We start from the raw sequence: 22829 nt of genomic DNA, 5'->3' as shown, positions 1-22829 counted from the left end.
CTCTGCATCTATTGAGATGATCATATGGTTTTTCTCCTTCAATTTGTTAGTATGGTGTATCACGTTGATTGATTTGCGTATATTGAAGAATCCTTGCATTTCTGGGATAAACCCCACTTGATCATGGTGTATGATCCTTTTAATGTGTTGTTGGATTCTGTTTGCTAGTATTTTGTTGAGGATTTTTGCATCTATTTTCATCAGTGATATTGGCCTGTAGTTTTCCTTCTTTGTGGCATCTTTGTCTGGTTTTGGTATCAGGGTGATGGTGGCCTCGTAGAATGAGTTTGGGAGTGTTCCTCCCTCTGCTATATTTTGGAAGAGTTTGAGAAGGATAGGTGTTAGCTCTTCTCTAAATGTTTGATAAAATTCGCCTGTGAAGCCATCTGGTCCTGGGCTTTTGTTTGTTGGAAGATTTTTAATCACAGTTTCAATTTCAGTGCTTGTGATTGGTTTGTTCATATTTTCTATCTCTTCCTAGTTTAGTCTCGGCAGGTTGTGCATTTCTAAGAATTTGTCCATTTCTTCCAGGTTGTCCATTTTATTGGCATAGAGTTGCTTGTAGTAATCTCTCATGATCCTTTGTATTTCTGCAGTGTCAGTTGTTACTTCTCCTTTTTTTTTTTTTTTTTTTTTTTTTTTTTTGCAGTATGCAGGCCTCTCACTGTTGTGGCCTCTCCCATTGTGGAGCACAGCCTCCGGACGCGCAGGCTCAGCAGCCATGGCTCACGGGCCCAGCCGCTCCGCAGCATGTGGGATCCTCCCGGACCGGGACATGAACCCGTGTCCCCTGCATCAGCAGGCGGACTCTCAACCACTGCGCCACCATGGAAGCCCTACTTCTCCTTTTTCATTTCTAATTCTATTGATTTGAATCTTCTCCCTTTTCTTCTTGATGAGTCTGGCTAATGGTTTATCAATTTTGTTTATCTTCTCAAAGAAACAGCTTTTTGTTTTATTGATCTTTGCTATCGTTTTCTTCATTTCTTTTTCATTTATTTCTGATCTGATCTTTATGATTTCTTTCCTTCTGCTAACTTTGGCATTTTTTTGTTCTTCTTTCTCTAATTGCTTTAGGTGCAAGGTTAGGTCATTTATTCGGGATGTTTCCTGTTTCTTAAGGTAGGATTGTATTGCTATAAACTTCCCTCTTAGAACTGCTTTTGCTGCATCCCATAGGTTTTGGGTCATCGTGTCTCCATTGTCATTTGTTTCTAGGTATTTTTTTATTTCCTCTTTGATTTCTTCAGTGATCACTTCATTATTAAGTAGTGTATTGTTTAGCCTCCATGTGTTTGTATTTTTTACAGATCTTTTCCTGTAATTGGTATCTAGTCTCATAGCATTGTGGTTGGAAAAGGTACTTGATACGATTTCAATTTTCTTAAATTTACCAATGCTAGATTTGTGACCCAAGATATGATCTATCCTGGAGAATATTCCATGAGCACTTGAGAAAAATGTGTATTCTGTTATTTTTGGATGGAATGTCCTATAAATATCAATTAAGTCCATCTTGTTTAATGTATCATTTAAAGCTTGTGTTTCCTTATTTATTTTCATTTTGGATGACCTGTCCATTGGTGAAAGTGCGGTGTTAAAGTCTCCTACGATGAATGTGTTACTGTCGATTTCCCCTTTTATGGCTGTTAGTATTTGCCTTATGTATTGAGGTGCTCCTGTGTTGGGTGGGTGAATAAATATTTACAATTGTTGTATCTTCTTCTTGTATCGATTCCTTGATCATTATGTAGTGTCCTTCTTTGTCTCTTGTAATAGTCTTTATTTTAAAGTCTATTTTGTCTGATATGAGAATTGCTACTCCAGCTTTGTTTTGATTTTCATTTGCATGGAATATCTTTTTCCATGTCCTCACTTTCAGTCTGTATGTGTCCCAAGGTCTGAAGTGGGTCTCTTGTAGACAGCATATATATGGGTCTTGTTTTTGTATCCATTCATCCAGTCTGTGTCTTTTGGTGGGAGCATTTAGTCCATTTACATTTAAGGTAATTATCCATATGTATGTTCCTATTCCCATTTTCTTAATTGTTTTGGATTTGTTATTGTAGGTCTTTTCCTTCTCTTGTGTTTATTGCCTAGAGAAGTTCCTTTAGCATTTGTTGTAAAGCTGGTTTGGTGGTGCTGAACTCTCTCAGCTTTTGCTTGTCTGTAAAGGTTTTAATTTCTCCATCAAATCTGAATGAGATCCTTGCTGGGTAGAGTAATCTTGGTTGTAGGTTTTTCTCCTTCATCACTTTAAATATGTCCTGCCACTCCCTTCTGGCTTGCAGAGTTTCTGCTGAAAGATTAGCTGTTAACCTTATGGGGATTCCCTTGTGTGTTATTTGTTGTTTTTCCCTTGCTGCTTTTAATATGTTTTCTTTGTATTTAATTTTTGATAGTTTTATTAATATGTGTCTTGGCGTGTTTCTCCTTGGATTTATCCTGTATGGGACTCTCTGTGCTTCCTGGACTTGATTAACTATTTCCTTTCCCATATTAGGGAAGTTTTCAACTATAATCTCTTCAAATATTTTCTCAGTCCCTTTCTTTTTCTCTTCTTCTTCTGGGACCCCTGTAATTCGAATGTTGGTGCATTTACTGTTGTCTCAGAGGTCTCTGAGACTGTCCTCAGTTCTTTTCATTCATTTTTCTTTATTCTGCTCTGCAGTAGTTATTTCCACTATATTATCTTCCAGGTCACTTATCCGTTCTTCTGCCTCAGTTATTCTGCTATTGATCCCATCTAGAGTATTTTTAATTTTATTTATTCTGTTGTTCCTCATTGCTTGTTTCCTCTTTAGTTCTTCTAGGTCCTTGGTAAATGTTTCTTGCATTTTGTCTATTCTATTTCCAAGATTTTGGATCATCTTTACTATCTTTATTCTGAATTCTTTTTCAGGTAGACTGCCTATTTCCTATTCATTTGTTAGGTCTGGTGGGTTTTTACCTTGTTCCTTCATCTGCTGTGTGTTTTTCTGTCTTCTCATTTTGCTTATCTTACTGTGTTTGGGGTCTCCTTTTAGCAGGCTGCAGGTTCATAGTTCCCGTTGTTTTTGGTATCTGTCCCCAGTGGCTAAGGTTGGTTCAGTGGGTTGTGTAGGCTTCTTGGTGGAGGGGACTCGTGCCTGTGTTCTGGTGCATGAGGCTGGATCTTGTCTTTCTGGTGGGCAGGCCCACGTCTTGTGGTGTGTTTTGGGGTGTCTGTGGCCTTATTATGATTTTAGATGGCCTCTCTGCTAATGGATGGGGCTGTGTTCCTGTCTTGCTAGTTGTTTGGCATAGGGAGTCCAGCACTGTAGCTTGCTGGTCGTTGAGTGAATCTGGGTCTTGGTGTTGAGATGGAGATCTCTGGGAGATTTTTGCCATTTGATATTACGTGGAGCTGGGAGGTGTCTTGTGGACCAGTGTCCTGAAGTTGGCTCTGCCACCTCAGTGGCACAGCCCTGACGCCTGTCTGGTGCACCAAGAGCCTGTACTGTTAGTGTTGGAGGGTCTCCTGCAAAGGCGGGGTATGGCTGTGTGTCACCGGGAGGACACTGGCAGCAGAATTTCTGGGAAGTACTCCTTGGCGTGAGCCCTCCCAGGGTCTCTCCAGTTGCTTCTGATCACATAGTTTGTGGGTGTCACTTCTGTGGCATTTTTTCCTTTTCGATATTACTTTGTGCTTGGCCTTTCAGCCAGGGTGGGCCGTTTGTTTTCAAAGTCCATGCAGTGAGAGTGCTCTTGGTAAGAGCTTGCTTGCATATGTCGTTTGTGGCTGTGGCAGTTTCCAGCTGGGATTCAGTTAAAACTCCAGACATTTTTTTAGAGATTAAAAAACTGTCGTGAAAATAATGAGGAGTTTTTTTTTTTAAGGACCTCTTAATCCTCTTCATGATGCCCTAGATAGCTGCTTGATTGGACCTCTGGAGCCATTATGTGTGGAGCCATCAGTCTGCGCTGCAGCAAACTTCTTTCGTTATTTTACACAATCTTGTTAGCACGGCTACCATTCCGTCCCCCATGTCAGGGCAACTAGTGTGATCCCGATTTATTATCTCAGCTCCTGCAAAATTGTATTTTTCTGAAATTCTACTCTGTGTGTGTGTGCATGTGTGTTTTAGTGGAGTTAGCCTTTCCTTTTTCAATGTGGCTGCGATGAAATTCAGCTGCTATTCTTCACATGTATCATCTCATCTAATCCTTTTAATAACCTGAGGGGTACATTCTCTTTTCATCCCCATTTTACAGAGGAAGAAAATAAACTCGCTCAGGATCACAGTCAGGTACTGGTCACCTTAAACCCTAGCTGTTCAACCTCAGCTCCCACTTTCTTAACCACTCCTCATTATGCCTTCTCCCTTTATTGCCCATCTGCATGGGCTGACCCCCATATCAGTTCAGCCCATTGCATACAGGTGGGTTGGAGCGCACAAATACACTTTTCTCAGGGGTGAGGATTTGAATATTTTGGCTTAGACAGGTTTCCAAAGTTTCATAGATGGTCATTCTCCAGCCAAGAGTCTTGAATTCGTTTAAAAAAAAATCAAGCCGTCATCCACTCCTTGCCCAGATTAAGCTAACTTCCTGTTAGCCCATTTCTGACCTTATTCACTCCAAATCTGACCTACACAGTAATGTTTTTTTGTGCTCAATATCTGACTCTTTTCTTTCCAGTCAACCTGGAACCATCAGGATCACCATCTCAGGGATGATTCCTGGAAAGGAGCGTCTTCTCCTTGCCCAAGATTATGAGTCTAGTAATATGGCTGCGGTCATAACCATAGCACCAACCCCTTCCATGAGCTGGTGTCGCCTGACCCTTGGCCTCCAGAAAATCCTATTGTTTCCCATCTTCCAGCTCAAAACACATGCCCTGCCCTCTCTTTTAATGAATACTGGATGTTCTGAACTGTTTCTGTCTCAAGCATTTACAAACCCATGTGTAAAGTTCAAATATGTTCCAGTTAACCCCAGATGGGGAGGAAGTAGAAATTCTTTTCTGCACCCCTTACAGATGTCAGGGGAATCAACATCTAAGTGAAGCTTGCTACAGCTCTGCTTTACTGGAGCAATGCCCTGTGGTACTGTTGTAATTAAGGGTTTTTCTAAGTTCAATTAAAAACTCCTTGTGCACTGCTATGTGATAAATTGGCACTTCAACTTTACTCCAGGCAAAAATTTGACATATGAGCTCTGTAGGACCCCAGTGCCCCTCAGAGTAATGCAATCTGATCAGCTGTCACTGTACCATGCTTAATAGAAGCAATAAAAATAAAAATGAAGCAATGGGGCTAGATTCCCAAGCATCTTGTCAAAGAGGTAAGCAGTCTCAAGTTATGTCACCAGTTGAGATGTAAGAAATGACTATACAGAATAGACATCCTAGAGGATCTATTCTGAAAGGTGACTGGGAAAATTAGGTTGCCAAACCGCAGCAGATGGCCAGGCAAGTAGATGATCAATTGGGAGGAAATTCAGGAACACCAGGGGAATAAAATTACCAATGCCAACAGTAAGTTAGAGAAATTGAGCAGGAAAAATATTCTGAGATGTTAAGTCAGACTGATGGAAGTACTAACTTTTTCTTACACATGGGCATGCTTTTGTTCATCTTGGTGGAGCATGTACTCCAAGTTGACATTATGCAGATTTTCTGACTCTCATATGAAGGAACATTTACCTTTTTCCTATGCTAGTATTTGTTGTTTTTCCATATTTTATAATAACCTTCTTTCAGTTTCTGCTCTGAATATCAGTTGCTAAGGCAGTGAAAGAACATCTATGGGTGTGGTTATTTTAAGTCAGGTTGGACCTGCCTGTTTAATCACCAGGAACCATACTACCTTTTTGGTTGGACTGGCTTTGGCCCTTTTGTCCTCTGTGGTCATTTAGGTCTTTTTGCCTCTCACCTGGCCTCAGGAGCAGACTGGCAGATGGATTCATTTCATTTTCCCAATCTGCAGACATTTAAAAAACTCAACGGCCAGATCACCACTGACAGATGTATTTTAAGAGTTTGGCAATGGAGTCTCTGGGGTTTACTCTGAAAAGTGTAACCTCCAGCATCTAGTCCAGAGTGTGATACTTTCTGGGGCTGAAGAAAGATTGATGAATAAAGGAATGAATGGATGGAACCATCTTCCTGTTTTGGCATGAGCTAATAATCCTTTACCAACTACATCTGGTTAGCTCTTTAGGGCATCTTTCAAAAGAAGCTGATGCCAGCTCAGGAAAGGCATCAACCCACTCTGAATCCCTGGGGTCATTGATGGGGCCTCTGTGGCATGTTACAAAAGCTGAGGAATGTCTGGAAGAGTTGATGAGTTTCCAATGTCTAGGTTTATGTTCTGTGGTAGCCAAAAAAAAAAAACCCCAAACCCCCAAACAAACAAACAGACAAACAACGACAGTAAGTACCCTGTTTTGGCATCACTACTATATAACAATGAAAGTGAAAAGGTGACTCAGTAACCCAAAAGAGGTGAAGAAAGAAGAAAAGCAAATAACCTGCATAGTCAGTACCTAAATCAGCTGCATCCACCCTAAATAGGCAAATTTTTCTGACTCTTCTAACAGAAATTTTTTTTAAATGGGAAACTGCATTGATATTGCAATAACATGATTTCTGATGATTAAAGTTGCCTTAATTTCAAAAGCAAGACATTTATTAGTCCGTTTTCCTGGGTGATGATGTTACCATTGCCTCTATATGAACCTGTATAGTCCTGTGATTGTTGCTAACAGTATCAGAACTTTCACATTCCTGTGATTGTTGCTAACAGTATCAGAACTTTCACAGACAGAGCCGCCCCCTTATGAGATATAAACCAGAGCTGCCCCAAGGGCTTTGGAGGAAGAATTGCCTATACTCACCCTCCATAGCATCATCCATCAACTCACCAACAGACTTACAGACACAAAGACAATATGTGATACATCCCCTGACTTAAAGGAAAATCTCCTGGGCAATTTATAATGAATCTAAATATTCATGTGCTAGTGTGTGAACTATCAGGAACCATGCACCAATTCAAGACACATTTACTGAACAGCACTATGTTAGAGATTTTGAAGGACACCAAAAAAAAAAAACATGATCTCTTCTCTAAAGGAGCAGAAAAATTGGAAGACAATTCTACAGAACCATGAGTTAGCATTATTTTATGGAGAGGAGACAGGCTGTGAACTCTGACAGACTGACCCAGGTTCACATTCAGACCTGCATGCCACATGTCAGTTGTATCAACTTATGGTCTTCTGTTTTCTTTTCTATAGAAGGGGAATAATAATATTACTGACTCTCAAGGTTATTATGAGAATTAATGGGATGATTTGTGACAGAATGAAAATAATTCCTTGTGTTACAAGAAACATTTTTTTAAAGATTTTTTTGATGTGAATCATTTTTTTTTAAGTCTTTATTGAATTTGTTACCACATTGCTTCTGTTTTATGTTTTGGTTTTTTGGCCACGAGGCATGTGGGATCTTAGCTCCCTGACCAGGGTTCGAGCCCACACCCCCTGCATTGGAAGGTGAAGTCTTAACCACTGGACCCGCCAGGGAAGTCCCCAGAAAAAACGTTTTTAAAACACACCTTTGTAATTCCAAAGAAGGAAAATTCAGCTTTGGGTAGGCCAGGAGATGGGAGTAAAGAATGAAAATTGAGAGAGTGACATTGCTTTGTGGAAGAAAAGGTAGAGCTAGAGAGTGACCCTGTGTTTGTGGGAAGGGGTGGGAGGAAGGAGAAAGGATGTAATCACACAAGCAGAAAAACACTGGTGCTGCAGAATCGGAGAGTCTGGAGGGAAAGGTTTGTAGAGAGAGATGAGTAGGCTAACAATTGACGAAGTAAAGTAGACCTGCTTCATGGTAATTTTAAGCTGATTTTTGCCTTGTGTAACTATTTCCTCCATTTCTCAACGCAATTTTCAGTAAAATCTGTATATTTATTAATATACTTATATTAATATATATAATATAAATATAACTCATATATTTATATATTAATATATATAACTTATATAATTATATAAATATATAATTATATATAAATATAAATATATATATTTATATTTATATATAAATATAACTTATATAATTAATATATTTATTAATGCTTTGTACAGTTGGATTTCTTTTTGGGAGGTGGACCCAAGTGTTGAATTCTGTTTTGAAGTGTCATGGCAAGAATCAAGGCTACTACAGGATCCCAGTCTTATCTGGATCCCGTAGATATGAGGGTTGGCTATTAAAAATAATTAAAACTCTTTGTAATTTCCTGTTAATGCTTTTTCAGAGAAAGGAAGAAATCAGCATGTGCTAGAGTAAATAAAATAGACATTTTGGAAAGAGTATGACTTATACTTGTCTTAAAAAGTGGGAAAGACATAAGAAAAGGAGGAAAGAATGTATTTCAGGTAGAGAGAACTATGTGGGCAAAGGTATGGAGGCAGAAGTCTACCTAGTGGTTACAGGGAATTCTGAAGAGAACTTTTTGGTTATTATAGAGAATGCTTATTAATATTTACAGATATCTTAGAATCACATTGAGAAGAGTTTTGAATACCAGAAAAGGATTTGTACTTGAGGGAGAAAGTAATCAGGACCTGTAGGCAAGTTTTGAGAAGGAACATTTAATCATGGAGATTTTGTCTAAAGAATTAATTCTTTGTGTTATGAAAATGTTGTGATAATGAAGCAGTACTGGAAAGAGGAGAAACTAAAGACCAAAAAACCAAGTACGTTGCTGCTGCCTGGAGATTGTAGTACAAGAAGACAAGGAAAAGTGAAACATCTTGAAGGAAAATAGCACAACTTGGAAAGGCATATGGTAGACTAAACAGTGACAGCAGTTTTGAGATGGCACAATCTGGAATGAAAATGTTATTATAAATAGAAAGAGGACTTGACCAGAGGAATCTAAGTGGGCAAAGGTGAGACTGAGGATTTGAAGTTCAGCAAGACATTCAAGGGTAAGTGTCCTGAAGTCAGTTGGAAATAACTGGGGCACAGATGAGAAGTTAGGGTTGATGATGCTGGGAAGCCATTGTTTGCATAAGGGTGATAATTTAACCCCCTGAAATTTTCTTTGAGGGAAAATTTTCTTTGAGGGAAAAATAATAATTACCCAGGAAGAGTTGAGACACAGGTTATCAAAATCAAGAGAGGAAAGAATTCCAAGGGACTTCCTCATGCTTCCCCATCTCAGTAAATAATACCATCACTCACAGTTGCTCAGGTCGACACCTGAATTTCTCTCCTTTCACACCCTGCACTAAACCCATCAGCCAATCTTGCTGAATCAACCTTCAAACACATACCCTGTTCTACCCCCTCCACAGCTACCCACCTGGCCAATTCACTAACATTTCTTACCAGGATTATAGCAGTAGCCCTATAAATGATTCCACTGCTTTTGGCCTCCACAGTCTAAAAATCTGAGTATCCCATCCAAAATATAAGTCAGATTATGCTATTCTCCTACTTAGAACCCTCCACTGGCTTCTTTTTTTAAAATTTTATTGAAGTATAATTGAGTTACAATGTTGTATTAATTTCTTTGGTACAGCAAAGTGACTTAGTTTTACATATATACATATATTCTTCGTTTTTTAATTAATTTATTTAATTTATTTAGTTTTAGATGTGTTGGGTCTTCGTTGCTGTGTGCAGGCTTTCTCTAGTTGTGGCAAGCGGGGGCTACTCCTTTATGTGGTGCACGGGCTCTAGGCACATGGGCTTCAGTAGTTGTGGCTCGCAGACTCAGTAGTTGTGGCTTGCGGGCTCTAGAGTGCAGGTTCAGTAGTTGTGGCACACGGGCTTAGTTGCTCCGTGGCATGTGGGACCTTCCTGAACCAGGGCTCAAACCTGTGTCCCCTGCATTGGCAGGCAGATTCTTAACCACTGCACCACCAGGGAAGCCCCCCATGTATTCTTTTTCATATTCTTTTCCATTATGGTTTGTCACAGAGTATTGAATATAGTCCCCTGTGCTATACAATAGGCTCTTGTTGTTTATCCATCCTGTATATACTAGTTTGCATCTGCTGATCCCAAATTCCCTTTCCTTCCCTCCCCTCCCCCTTGGCAACCACAAGTCTGTTCTGTATGTCTGTTAGTCTGTTTTTGTTTCATAGATATGTTGATTTTTATCATATTTTAGATCCCACATATAAGTGATATCATATGGTATTTGTATTTCTCTTTCTGACTTACTTCACTTAGTATGATAATCTCTAGGTCCATCCATGTTGCTGCAAATGGCATTATTTTATTCTTTTTGATGGCTGAGTAATATTCCATTGTATATAAGTACCACATCTTCTTTATCCATTCCTCTGTCGATAGACATTTAGGTTGTTTCCATGTCTTGGCTGTTGTGAATAGTGCTGCTATGAACATAGGGGTGCATGTATCTTTTCGAATAATAGTTTCGTCTGGATATATGCCCAGCAGTGGGATTCATGGAGCATATGGCAACTCTATTTTTAGTGTTTTGAGGAACCTCCATACTGTTCTCCATAGTGGCTGTGACAATTTACATTCCCACCAACAGTGTAAGAGGTGAACCCTCCAATGGCTTCTGCTCACACTTAGAATGAAATATAGTGCCCTGCAAGGCCCTACATGACCTGGCCTGACTCCCTTGCTGTCCTCACTGCCTATAATTCATTCCTTCTCTCACTCCGCTCTAGTCACCCTCACCTTCCTTGGCCTCCAGCACCCTAAGCTTATTTTTCCTTCACAGCCTCTTCCTTTGTTGTTCATAATGCCTGGACTCCACTACTTCCTACCCCCAGCAACATACGTGGATTTTCTTGACTTGTGTTTCAGCTTTCTTTTATTCTGTGAGTATATGGAGCATCAGTTACTGTCCTAGACATTGGGGATACAGCAGGAAAAAATTAGGCACTACTCCCTGTCTTCATGGTGCTTCCATTCTAGTGGGGAAATCAGACAATAGACAAGATAAATAAGGAAAATATGTTGCGTGGTAGGCAATCGTAAGTGCTAAGGAGAGAAATAGAGCAGAGTTAAGGGGACAGGAAGTGTCAGTGTGGGTGTGGTGAGAGTGAGAGCAATTTTATATAGAGGGGACAAGCAAGGCCCAGTTGAGGGGAGATGCTTGAGGAAAGACTAGAAAAAAGTTGAGGGGAATAAACAAATCAACAGCAACTCAAAGACCTGGAGAAAGGAGGGTGTAGGTGATTACAGTGACCCCAGAGAGGCAGTTGGGTAACCCAGGTCATTCTCCTCCTCTTACCTGTGATATTTTTCTTCAGAGAACTTATATTATTACATATCCATCTTTTTATTTATTTAATATCTTTCTCCCTCACTAGAAAATAAGCTCCAGAGTCTTCATCATAACAGTGTCTGACTCAAACTGGGAACTCAGTTTCACTGAATAAATTAATGAACAAAAGGGAGGCACCTAGAACATAATGTTAACCATGGAAGAGTGAAAACAGGAAGGGCCTTTGAACTTGGCAGGAGGGCAAGAACTGGTAGCCTTTATGGGTCCTTGATAAAATGTTTGGGGTCGGTGTGGAGGGGCAAAGAAGCAGAAGGAAAGAAGCCAAAGTGTTATCAACCAGTTCTTAAGCTTCCTTAATGCGGGTTGAATGAGAAAAGTGTTACACAGTTGACTATGCTATGCTCTTTTTCCACTCTCTAACTTATTTATGATTTATTTATCCTCTTAAATAGATACTTCACAAAATTGAGCATGTGGTATTATGCTGATCCTTTGCATGCCTTGGAGAGTTGACAAATCCCACTCTACTCATTGTTAACATAATTTTAATTAAGGTATCTAAAACCCCTTGTTAAGACTTAACTGTAATCTCATTTACTGTGTGGGAAGTATTATCTATTCCATGACCGATGTAAAATCTTAGGAAAGCGATATTCTCAAACTGCAGAGTATGAGACACAGTTAAGCCTAAGTGGCTGGAGAGCATTTCTATACTGAAATGAAGTAATATATGTGAAAGAGCTTCACAAGTATCAAAATACACAAATAGTGTCATTGAAAAGACAACTGCATGTTTTCTTGTCTCAGCTTAAAAAAAATCCAGACCTTCAAAGCTGCAAGTACATTGTAAAAAAAAAAGGCGGCATCCTATGAACTCAGATATTTACACAGTGTCATTTAAAAGGAAATACTGTAGGCTGTGAATTGTTTATCCAAAATATTTTAAACATTACTATGCCAAAGAATAAAGGAAATAAAAGAAAGGAAAAGAAAAGAAGGAAATCTCTCCTGCAATAGAGACGGTAAAGCCTCGTGTAAGTAACACTTTTGGGGTGAGGGGACCATATCTGACCCTCATGGAAACAGCCCTCACACGGCAGAGCTCAAAGCAGAGAACCAAACAATAAAATGCAAAAATAATTTCAAGAGGCTGTGTTAATAATACCGCCACCAGGAGTTCCCTGCTGGGAGTGCTGTCATTTTTGTTAAGCTTAGATACTTTTATCTTGTCTGATTTCCATCATAAGGAGAAGTTACCAAAGAAAATGAACACATCCTGAGTAGGATCATCATAGATTATTACAAAGTGGTTATTACTAAAGGCGTTAAGTAGTTCTTCTCATGAGCTTATCTTGTGGTTGCTGTTAACTGTGGTAGGAAATAGTCTATGCTGCTTATAAACTGGTCAAAAAATATTCACTTCAAAGGGAAGACACAAAGTATGGAGCTTTCCCTTACATATCAACACATCAGGAGAAAACTTTAGATTTTATGTTACATCAGAAATAAATAAGATACCATTTTAAAGTCATTTTGCAAAATGAACTTTAAAAATATATGCATTTCTGTCCTGCGACTTGAGGACACAGGGAGGGGGAGGTAAGCTGGGACGAAGTGAAAGAGTAGCATTAACATGTATACACTACCAAATGTAAGATGGATAGCTAGTGGGAAGTAGCTGCATCGCACAGGGAGATCAGCTTGGTGCCTTGTGACCACCTAGAGGGGTGGGATAGGAAGGGTGGGAGGGAAACACAAGAGGGAGGGGATATGGGGATATATGTATGCATATAGCTGATTCACTTTGTTATACAGCAGAAACTAACACAACATTGTAAAGCAATTATACTCCAATAAAGATGTTAAAAATATATATATGCATTTTATTTACTTCCTGGGGCATGAATTTATTTACAGTATAAGAATAAAAATATTTTGAAATGGACCAAAGTAACTTAGAATCAGTTTTATTTATTTCCCCCTACTACAAGGCTTGCTTTCTCTTAATTTGGATAAAATAGAAAATGACGGTGATGGACGGCCTCACAGCTCTTTCGTTGCTAGGTTACATGTGTGTCCATTTAACCTGCTTCCTGACAGAGCACAGTTTCCAGAATGCCGTGTAAAATATATGCCTTTGTTTCCTGGGAGGGGAGAAAAGGAAGGTTGATAGCCTCCCCATCCCACATTTGTTTAGCAGTTTAGAGGGGGCATTGAAAGGCGAAGGATACACACAATGGGTAAGCTCCAGAAAACTGAGAGCTGTACACCTCACGCCAGGTGACGGAGTCAGGAGCCCAGTGTGTCTCAGCACGTGTTCAGGGGTCTTCAGATCAAGGAGCAGACAGAGCTTTTGCTTTACCCCTGTCTTCTTCAGATTCCTTTTTTTTTACTGCCTTTGCCCCACCTTCTCAGACACTTAAAAATACGTGAAAGGAGCTTCTGGATCTGTTTTCTTGGGTGGCATAAACAAACTCCATCTGTCTCTCTCTCTCACTCTCTCTCTCTCTCTCTCTCTCTCTCTCTCTCTCTCTCTCTCTCTGTCTCTCTGATCTAAAGAAGCGCATTCCCAAAATGTAAGTTTTCTATGCAAATATTGGTAGAAATGTAAAAATCCCACTAAAGAAATGATAGACATAAACATGACAATTATAATGCAACCATCCTTGAGCTGCATGTCAGTATAATTTTTGACAACACGTATGATTGTCTCCCTTCAGAACATGTCCCTAAACTGTCCTGGCAACCTTATGGTCTCTCTCTGATATGGGCATTGATGTTCAAGGTCAGTTTTGCACCTTACTATATGTCCTTTGTTTTTGTACAGCTTTAAATACAGAGCTTGTTTTTCAGGTTTTAGATAAAAGTGACCCTGATGTTTCACTGAGACAAGAAGAAAAGGAAGTTTCTGTTATGAATAAAGGTAAAAAAAGAATTCAGTTTACATATATTAGCTGCAATGTCTTGAGTCTTTTTCAGTATGACTTATGCGACATATCTTATGTAGGATATAGATCAGAAGTTTGGTAGCAGTTCGGATTTTTAAAAATTAAATCTGTTGTTCCAATAGTGGGAGGAGAGGTGGGTAGAGAGTGAGCTGCCAACCTCACACATTTTGGAGGGGCAGGGGGACACTTCCTGCCTGAGCGCACTTCCCCCAGTACTACCTCAGTGCCTGAAATTCCAACAGTGGACGTCTGTCACCCCCTCATTGAATTCTACTTAGAAATTTGCTGACAACTGATATCAGGCCTATAATTTTCAGAAACTATTTTTGAATATTACGATGACATTCCTCTGTTTTCAGTCATTTTAGTTCTTTCCCTATTTTGCATGATTCCTCTGAGATCACTAAGAATAGTTCAACAAACGCATTTATTAGTTCCTTCATGTCCATGGGATGTAATTTGTCTTAGGTGAGAGACTTGAGCTTCTTTTAAGCATAAAGTTGCCATCTGATAATATTCAATCTAAAGACAATTTCCCTGCATAGAGAAGCTGGAAACAAGCTAGACTCAGAAAATTTTATTTTCTTAGTGTCCATTCATTATTATTAGTAGAATTCTTTTATTATGTGTTATATTATTATTATACCATTGTCGCCTTTATTGTAAAATTATACCATTGGGCCTAAGCAGCAGGACCATTCTTTTCATTGTCATCTTCTTATTCTGAAATAAGTTTTAAAGCCTTTCTTAGTCTCCTAAACAGGTCTCAGTTCATTTTGACTCCATAATTTCCAGTTGTTTTCGTGTCGATCCATGCCATCATTTCGTGTTCACTCTTGGTTGTAAGCTCTCCCTTCTTTGATACTTCGTTGCTTAGGTAACCTAATCAGTCATTCATTCACATCTTTATATTTGAACCCATTAGTGAGGTCCATAAGAAATCACACTTTTTCTCTTTCATCATAACTAGGATAGTTAGCTATTCCACAATCAAGATTTCTTTTGTAAGGGTCTCTTAATTTTAAAGCCAGTCTTTTATAGAAGTTTCAAACTATTAACATACCTTCTAGTATGTGCCTGTTGGATTTCCAAATTGTAATGAAAAAATTGTTAATACAATTTTGATCCTAAAATTAATATTTAATTTCAAATACTCATCCTGGATTTGGAAGGAACGAATTGTGAAATATTTTCAAATGACTGTAGTTATGAATTAGTTGGGTAATGGGTTAAGAAATTTTACTTTGCATGCAGATCATGAGCAAAACCAACTGTGCCTGCAGTGTGCTTGGAAAACCTGTCTATTCTCGTTTATGTTTCCTTAGAGGAGTCAGGCAGGTCCTCAGCCATTTACTCACCATCCAAAACTTTCCTTGTTGCTGTCCTGTTCCCCTTGGCCTTCGGTGGCCCTAAACTTATTGGCAAGGGTTTACTTGGTGGGACAAGATCACAGTTATCAAAAAGAATTCTAGAGATATTAGCTGGAAGAAGAACACATTGACCTATTCCTTAACACGCTCCCCAAGACACTCTTGAAACCAATCCGAGGGGATCAAAGCATTTCTGCTCTTCTGTGGACTGTAAACAAATCACTAACCTCTCTGAACCTCGGATTCTGAAGTTCCCTGAGTGAGATTAACTCGATGACTGTAGGTCGCTTTCTGCTTTAAAGTTCTGCTCTCTCCTAGAGGCACATTTCTGATTGGGATCTGTCAGGATGTCTTTGAACCTGAACTCAAAATGGAAGAGAGTAAGATACTGGGGGAAGACAAGTGGTTGTCTGGGCAGAGGCTGCTGAGAGAAGGGACACTGGACAGTTCCCATTAGTCATCCCTTGCACAGCAATAGCAAAAAATAAGCATCATTAAAAAGAAATTATAAAAAACAAGCTACAGAGGTTCTTGGATTTTTTATTAAGAGGTTATTATAAATTGCCTTAAGAACATATTGGTGTAGTTTTACAAAAGAGTGTTTGAATACAAAGCCAAATTATATACAATTTGTTAATGAACTGCTAACACTTCTTTCAGTTCACTTCATTGTGTAATTGCCAAATTGTGATTGACTTTCTTCATTTTGTCTATGTTCTTTTGAAGAAAAACAGGAGCTGTGCAGTGATACTGCAGAAATAGAGAGAAACCCTTCACCACCTAACTGGGAAAGGTGAGTGTACTGCAATTATACAAATTCCAAGGGAGTACAATTATACTGTTGAAAAGTAATTATCAATGTTTAAATACAAGAAGAAAGAAAATAATAGCAACAAGCAAGGGCAATGAAGAGTGGAACAAGATTTTACAAAGGAGACAGGAAAGAATAGAATACACTAGATTTCTTACCCTTTTCCCAAACTTTTTCATTTTCTTTTGTGAGGATTTGGGAATTATGAAATGGAACAGGCTTAACTTCCCGCTCACAGAAAGCAACTAATTCAAATTATTGTAATATAGTCAAAGAACTAAAAATGTCACATATACGTATGACTATGAAATCATGAGCTGATTTTTTGTGTGCGGCTCATTATCTTATTGCCATACATATGTGCAATAATCATCGTATGCTAGAATTTTCTTGACATAAGATTCTTGTCACTTTTAAATAGAAGCTGGATATTTTGGTTATCCAATAGAATGGAAAAAAAAATGTTTTCAAGGAAGTAGATTCTTATCCTCACGCTGCTCCAAATTTGTCTAAGCTGCTTTCCAAGCATTCAGACCCAGTGTTGCTGGGAAGAATCCTGTGTTCTTTTTGCAGAGGGGCACACTGAGTTAAGTACAAGAAAAACAAAACAAAACCAAACCTAAGAGGAGCTGTTATTGTCCTGCACTTGCTGACTGAGTAGTCACTCTAACCCTCAAATCCCATCCCTCCACTCTTCCACTCAGAAGCCTTTCATAGCCCCGCCACTTTTAAGACAAGGCAGAAACTCCTGAGCATGGCACAAGCCCCCTGTGCTCATGACTCCCAGGTTAGCTCCCACTTTGCTTCCCAGACTTTCAAAATTGCTTCCCGTTCTGTTATATCACAAAATTCCACCTCTTTTTCCACACCACTTCCTGGGTTTGAATGCCCTCTTGTGTACTGGTCTGTTACCCTTTCATTCACGTCCCAGTTCAAGTGTTCTCTCCTTTGGGGGCCCCGATTCTCCTGGGCAGACTCAGGTGTTCACAGAGCCACCACTGCGGGGATCAGATTGCATCATAGTTCATTCAACTGCAGTAATTATTTGTTAAATACCAACCACGTTCTGACACACAGTGTGAACAACTCCTCACGTCAGGTGGAATTGTCGTCTGAGTATCTGTCTTCCCTCTGCATGTGAGCTTCATGAAGCACAGGGCTCATATCTTTTCTTCTTTGTAACTCTGGCCTCTGACAGATCTTCCCCGAACACTCCATCTAAAATAGCCCACCCCGCTTCTGATAACGCACACCATCAAATTGTATCATCCCACTGTATTTCTTTCAGAGCCTTTATTATTATTTTAAAGTATCTTATTCAATTATCTATTTCTTTTTAACACTTTACATTCTAGCTTTCTTATTTTCTGTATTTTCACTTGAAACTAACTCACTCCACAAGAGCAGGGGCTGTCTTACTCACCGCTGTGTCCTTAGTGTCCAGAAGAGCACCTACCTCAGAGTTGGCATTCTATAATATTTGTTGATTGAATAAATGCTGTAATTTTCCCCCCAGTGCTGTTGTTAGGTCATTTTATGGACGATGCTTTAACCTAAAGTTATTTATTAAAATTTGAGTTGAAATTTAAAATCCATCCAAAAACTAAAACATTGTTTTTTTGCCTGTGTGTGTATTATTTCATATATTACTTTTAGGCTTTTATGAACTTGTGTTTTTTAAAAATAATCTTTGAGTCATAACTACAATATGAATGTTAGAACTATTATCCAATTAAAACACTCTTAATGGGAGAATCTTATCAAATTCATTAGTAGTGGTAGTAATAATGGAGATGATTATAATAACATTGATAACTAGGTACTGTCTGCTGAGCACTTACTGTTAGTAGGCATTGAGCTAAGTTCTGTGTATGTATTATGTAATCCTCAGCACAGCTCTGTGAGGCAGGCACTATTATTATTTGGCAGAAGAAGAAACAAAGGTTCAGGGAGGGATCTCTGTGCTCTGGTGTAGTGCATTTTACCCTCCACCTCCCACCCCAGCACGAATTTCCAGCATCCCAAAAATGGTAAAAAAAAAAAAAAAAAAATTAAATTTAAGGACTTCTTTAATAAAATTTCAGCTTTATAAAAGAGGTTATAATTAATAGGCTTCAGTCATTGTGTGAGTGTTCTTTAACAGACAATTAAGCATTAGTTATAACACAGTGTTCTTAATCTTATATAAAGTATCAGCTGAAGTTAGGCAGTATAATTACTGACAAAGAACTGTTGACAGTAGAAACATGTTCCATTTGATATAAGCTATTATCCAATTTTTTAAAAAAGGTCCATACATTGTAAACATAGGAAACTCTCTAGAGTTGCCGTCTTAATTCATGGACGTTAGCATGAAGGGATTACTAAAATCTCCTTTTCACTTGACAAATAAGACCCTATGTGATCTGGCCCCCACCTGCCTACCCAGCTTCGCCTCCCATATTGCGTGTCCCCCAGCCCTCCTGAGCTTTTTTGTTCCCCCAGTACTGAAAGCCTTGGGGCTCATTAACACACTACATACTACTTTTTGCATCCTCATTGTGAGCTCTTCTCCACGCTGCAGCCAGTTATCTTTTTAAAACATGTATCAATCAGATCACCTCACTCCCATGGAAGAAACCCTCCAATGGTAGCACCTGCTCTGCTTAAAATAAACTCCAGTCCCCACCCCATGGCCAGTGCCTCTCACCTCCTCTCTCTGCCTCTTCTTCCTGTGCACTCCCCCCCTGCAGCCCTGGCCTTCTCGTGTGTCTCTCAACAGCCCTACCTTGTTTCTCCCCCAGGATCATTACACTTCACCTGGAACGCTCTCCTTCCACCAGATCTTGACTGCATATTTCTGTCAGCTGACTTTGCTTTATTTCTGGACCTACCTTCTGTACCTACCTTCCCCCAGGCTAAAGTAGAACTTGGGTTTAAAAGCCTCTTTCAGCAAATAAGAGACAAATGGTATATGACTACTGTTATTAAGAATAAATTACTGCCAATTCTATTTAATTGGGGCTACCCAAAAACCTTGAAACAAGATTTGTCAGGAATAAATAGTAATTCTTATACCTGAGAATTGATTTTATATAACTACATAAATGACAGTTTTCAGCATTACATCTATGTCCTAGCTTTCATTTTTTGCGTATTAATACCTCATTTGTTGTGTATTAATATTTCTGAATTTATTAGTATCTAATGTGATTTCTACTTAGAAACTATAAACCTTGGCTTGTTTTTGCCCAGTAGGCCAGTGGAAGATTTAAATTCAAGTTCTGGATACGAAGCCAGCGTGTCTGTGAGGGGTGGTTGTAAAGTTGCTTCTTCACTGACAACATCTTCTCAAAGCACATCTGTCAAGGAAACAGTAAGAAAACTGATATCTAATTTAAGGTAAAGATACTTACTAGCATATTTCTACATATGCTTTGTTGAATTTTCTAAGCAGTGACAATTCCTGATATTCTTTTCTCTGTTGGGTGGTGATATTATTGAGAAGATTCAATAGAATGACTTTATGACTTGTCTCCTAACTGCACTGATTTAGATATAACGTGGGTGACATGTCTTTTGAAAGAGAACTGTTGTCACTAACTGCCCTCTTGTTACATGGTCCAGCAATATGGTGGATGTTAATCCTCTCTCCAGTGTAATAAAGAACCAGGATTTGTAAGGATAGAAGACAGGACAGAAAGGGCTATTAAAAACAGACGAATGGTAGTGTATATATGTCCATGCCACTATCTCACTTCGTCCCAGCTTACCCTTCCCCCTCCCCATGTCCTTAAGTCCATTCTCTACGTCTGCGTCTTTATTCCTGTCCTGTCCCTAGGTTCTTCAGAACCATTTTTTTTTTTTTAGATTCCATATATATGTGTTAGCATATGGTATTTTTTTTTCCCTTTCTGACTTACTGCACTCTGTATGACAGTGGGAAGCAGCCACATAGCACAGGGAGATCAGCTCGGTGCTTTGTGTCCACCTAGAGGGGTGGGATAGGGAGGGTGGGAGGGAGACGCAAGAGGGAGGAGACATGGGGATATATGTATATGTATAGCTGATTCACTTTGTTATAAAGCAGAAACTAACAAGCCATTGTAAAGCAATGATGCTCCAATAAAGATGTTTAAAAAAAAAAAACAAAAACAAATAGGGGCCATTTATAATGAACGGGGAAAAAAAAAAAAAGAATTCTTACTGAATTTCTTCCTTCCTTCCTTCTTCCCTCCCTCCCTTTCTTTCCGTTCTTTCTCTTTTTTTTTTTTTTTTTACTGCCTCACGAAGACCCTCATGACATTATGGCCTTCTAGAAAGTCTCTTTTTGTAGCTTTAGATACTGAACTTATTGAGAGAAACTGAGTTTTACTTTTTGTTTCAGTGTACAATCTTAACATTTGTGGGCATGGTTAATGAGGGATTTAAATGTCTGGATCTCAGTTCTCAAAGGATGGAGACAGGGATGGGGTAAAGTCCAAGGTTCACAGTTTTTCCAGGTAGGGACCAATGATAGGAGGGGGCTTTACAGTCAAGCCAAAGAAGTTAGTATACAGAAGAGTGCTCTCAAATAGGTGTCATATGAGCGGGTGGGGGACAGTAGCAGAAGCACCACTAAATTAGTACAGCCAATTGGTTTGGTTGGGCTTCACAAGCTTTGAGGGGCCTGGGTGAGGAAAGAGGCTTTCGGCAGAGAGAAATACAACATGCACTAGCTGGAATAGTATTTTCCCTTAGGATATTACTTTGACTTTCTGATCAGTGACTGACAAAATCTCCCTGAAGAAAGGAGTTGGCAAAGGATAGAAACAGGAAGGAAGAGAAAGTTAGAGGTGGGGCATATATATAGGGAGCTATGGCCCCTACGCAGGTCCAGGATAGGGTCTAGGTTCCTGTGTGTGACAGTAGACTGCAAACCACTGGAAGCCATGAATTCCATTCTGCAGTTGCCCTGGGCTTTATGGAAGTTTCTGTGTCTAGGGTTGCGGGGCTGTGCTTACATGGATGAGGGCCCCACCTACCATCCTTTAGGAACACACACCTAACATCCGTCCTGCCCTAGGAGAAAGGAGGACGCTTTTGTTATATTCAGGTGGATCCAACTTGGACTTTGCATCAGGACACATTTTCACTAATGACACTAGGGATCCAGAGACAAGTCACTGATCAAGGAGTGAAGCCAGAGTGCTGCATTCCTGAACAGTAAGTTCTGACTACCAGATCTGCACAGTGTCTGGGTTGGCAAGCTTGCACGAGCCTGGGAACGGGACAGAAGCAAGCCAGACCTCAGAGTTGTACAAATATTATGAGGTTGAAAAGGCCGTTCATCCAGTGATCTGGATGGATGTCAGTCTCATACTGCCATGGCCTACAGTATAGTCCCTAGAAAATGGGATTCTCCAACCATCTTCTTGCCTTCTATCAGTGTTAGTCCGGACGTAGTATGTAAGATCCTCATCCTTGATGTTGGGTAGCCTTAAATTTGAATCCTGGTTTCTTACTCACTAGTTCTGAGATTCAGGCATGTCAATTGGTCCCTAAGACATGGTAGTATGGAAAAAATTATCAATATGCCTGTGTATATCTGAATAAATGTGTGCATATTATTAAAAAATGTATGCATATGACATGTCAATGATTGGGACATTGCTTCAAGTGAACCAGGCCTTCTTGATGATAATAATAGCCACTATTTATGAGTCATTATTATATTTTACACAGTCACCTAAGTGCTTTGTATACATTAGCTCCTTAGACAAACTTACAAGGCTGGTATTATTTTTAATTTTTTTTTTTTTTAAAATGCTAAACTGAAAAAGAGAAACTGAGTAACACTCAAAATCACAAAGACAATTACACAGCTACTAAGGACAGGGCTCCCTGATTTGGAAGCTCTTGCTTTTAATCACGGTGTTTATATACACTCACACATACATATGTACATACCTACATATATACACACACACTTTTTGTAATATTCACTACATACACACACAGACACCCACACACGCTTTGCTACTCTCTGCACTATGGGCCTGGAGAGATTTGCCTGGTTGTGTCGCAGCAGAGTTTGGATGTACAACTGTGCATTATCATTTTCTTTATTTTTTCTTGGCTAATTTTTGTTCTGCCTCGAAGTGTATCATCATTATTAATTTTCATGAGTTACATGTGATCAAAAAGGAGATAATCTGATTGAGTGTACTAAGGCTTTAAGGTGCATCCACCTCTATAATTAGGCATCAATAGAAAATTTAAATTTCCCAGAAACCATCTCCCTAATGAACATGTAGAATCTTTAGTACTTGAAATCATCATACTGTTATCAACTGAACACTCTGAAAGCCAAATGAATTAATAAATAAGCTCCTTTCTGTACCAGCTTGAATTTTTTTGTGATGATTGTTTTATAAAAATATTCAGTGGGAAAAGAATTGTACACAACACAAGGCTTTAACTGGAACAAAAGGAGCTC

General features: G+C 39.2%; 1 protein-coding gene across 1 annotated transcript in view; it reads left to right on the top strand.

Moving 5' to 3' along the window:
- The window catches only part of MORC1 (MORC family CW-type zinc finger 1), a 179188-nt gene that overhangs the window by 138435 nt on the left and 17924 nt on the right, over positions 1-22829 (top strand). Inside the window, exons 21-23 of the mRNA XM_029214773.1 lie at positions 14097-14166; positions 16288-16354; positions 19607-19753. Coding sequence (XP_029070606.1) covers positions 14097-14166; positions 16288-16354; positions 19607-19753 — 284 coding nt within the window. The remainder of the gene's footprint in view (positions 1-14096; positions 14167-16287; positions 16355-19606; positions 19754-22829) is intronic.

Source organism: Monodon monoceros, unplaced genomic scaffold (assembly GCF_005190385.1).
Source record: "Monodon monoceros isolate NGI ecotype Baffin Bay Population unplaced genomic scaffold, NGI_Narwhal_1 Super_Scaffold_11, whole genome shotgun sequence".
NCBI classification, from domain to species: domain Eukaryota; kingdom Metazoa; phylum Chordata; class Mammalia; order Artiodactyla; family Monodontidae; genus Monodon; species Monodon monoceros.
Note: the sequence above shows the minus strand (reverse complement) of the source record. Positions and strands in the feature narration are given on the sequence as shown.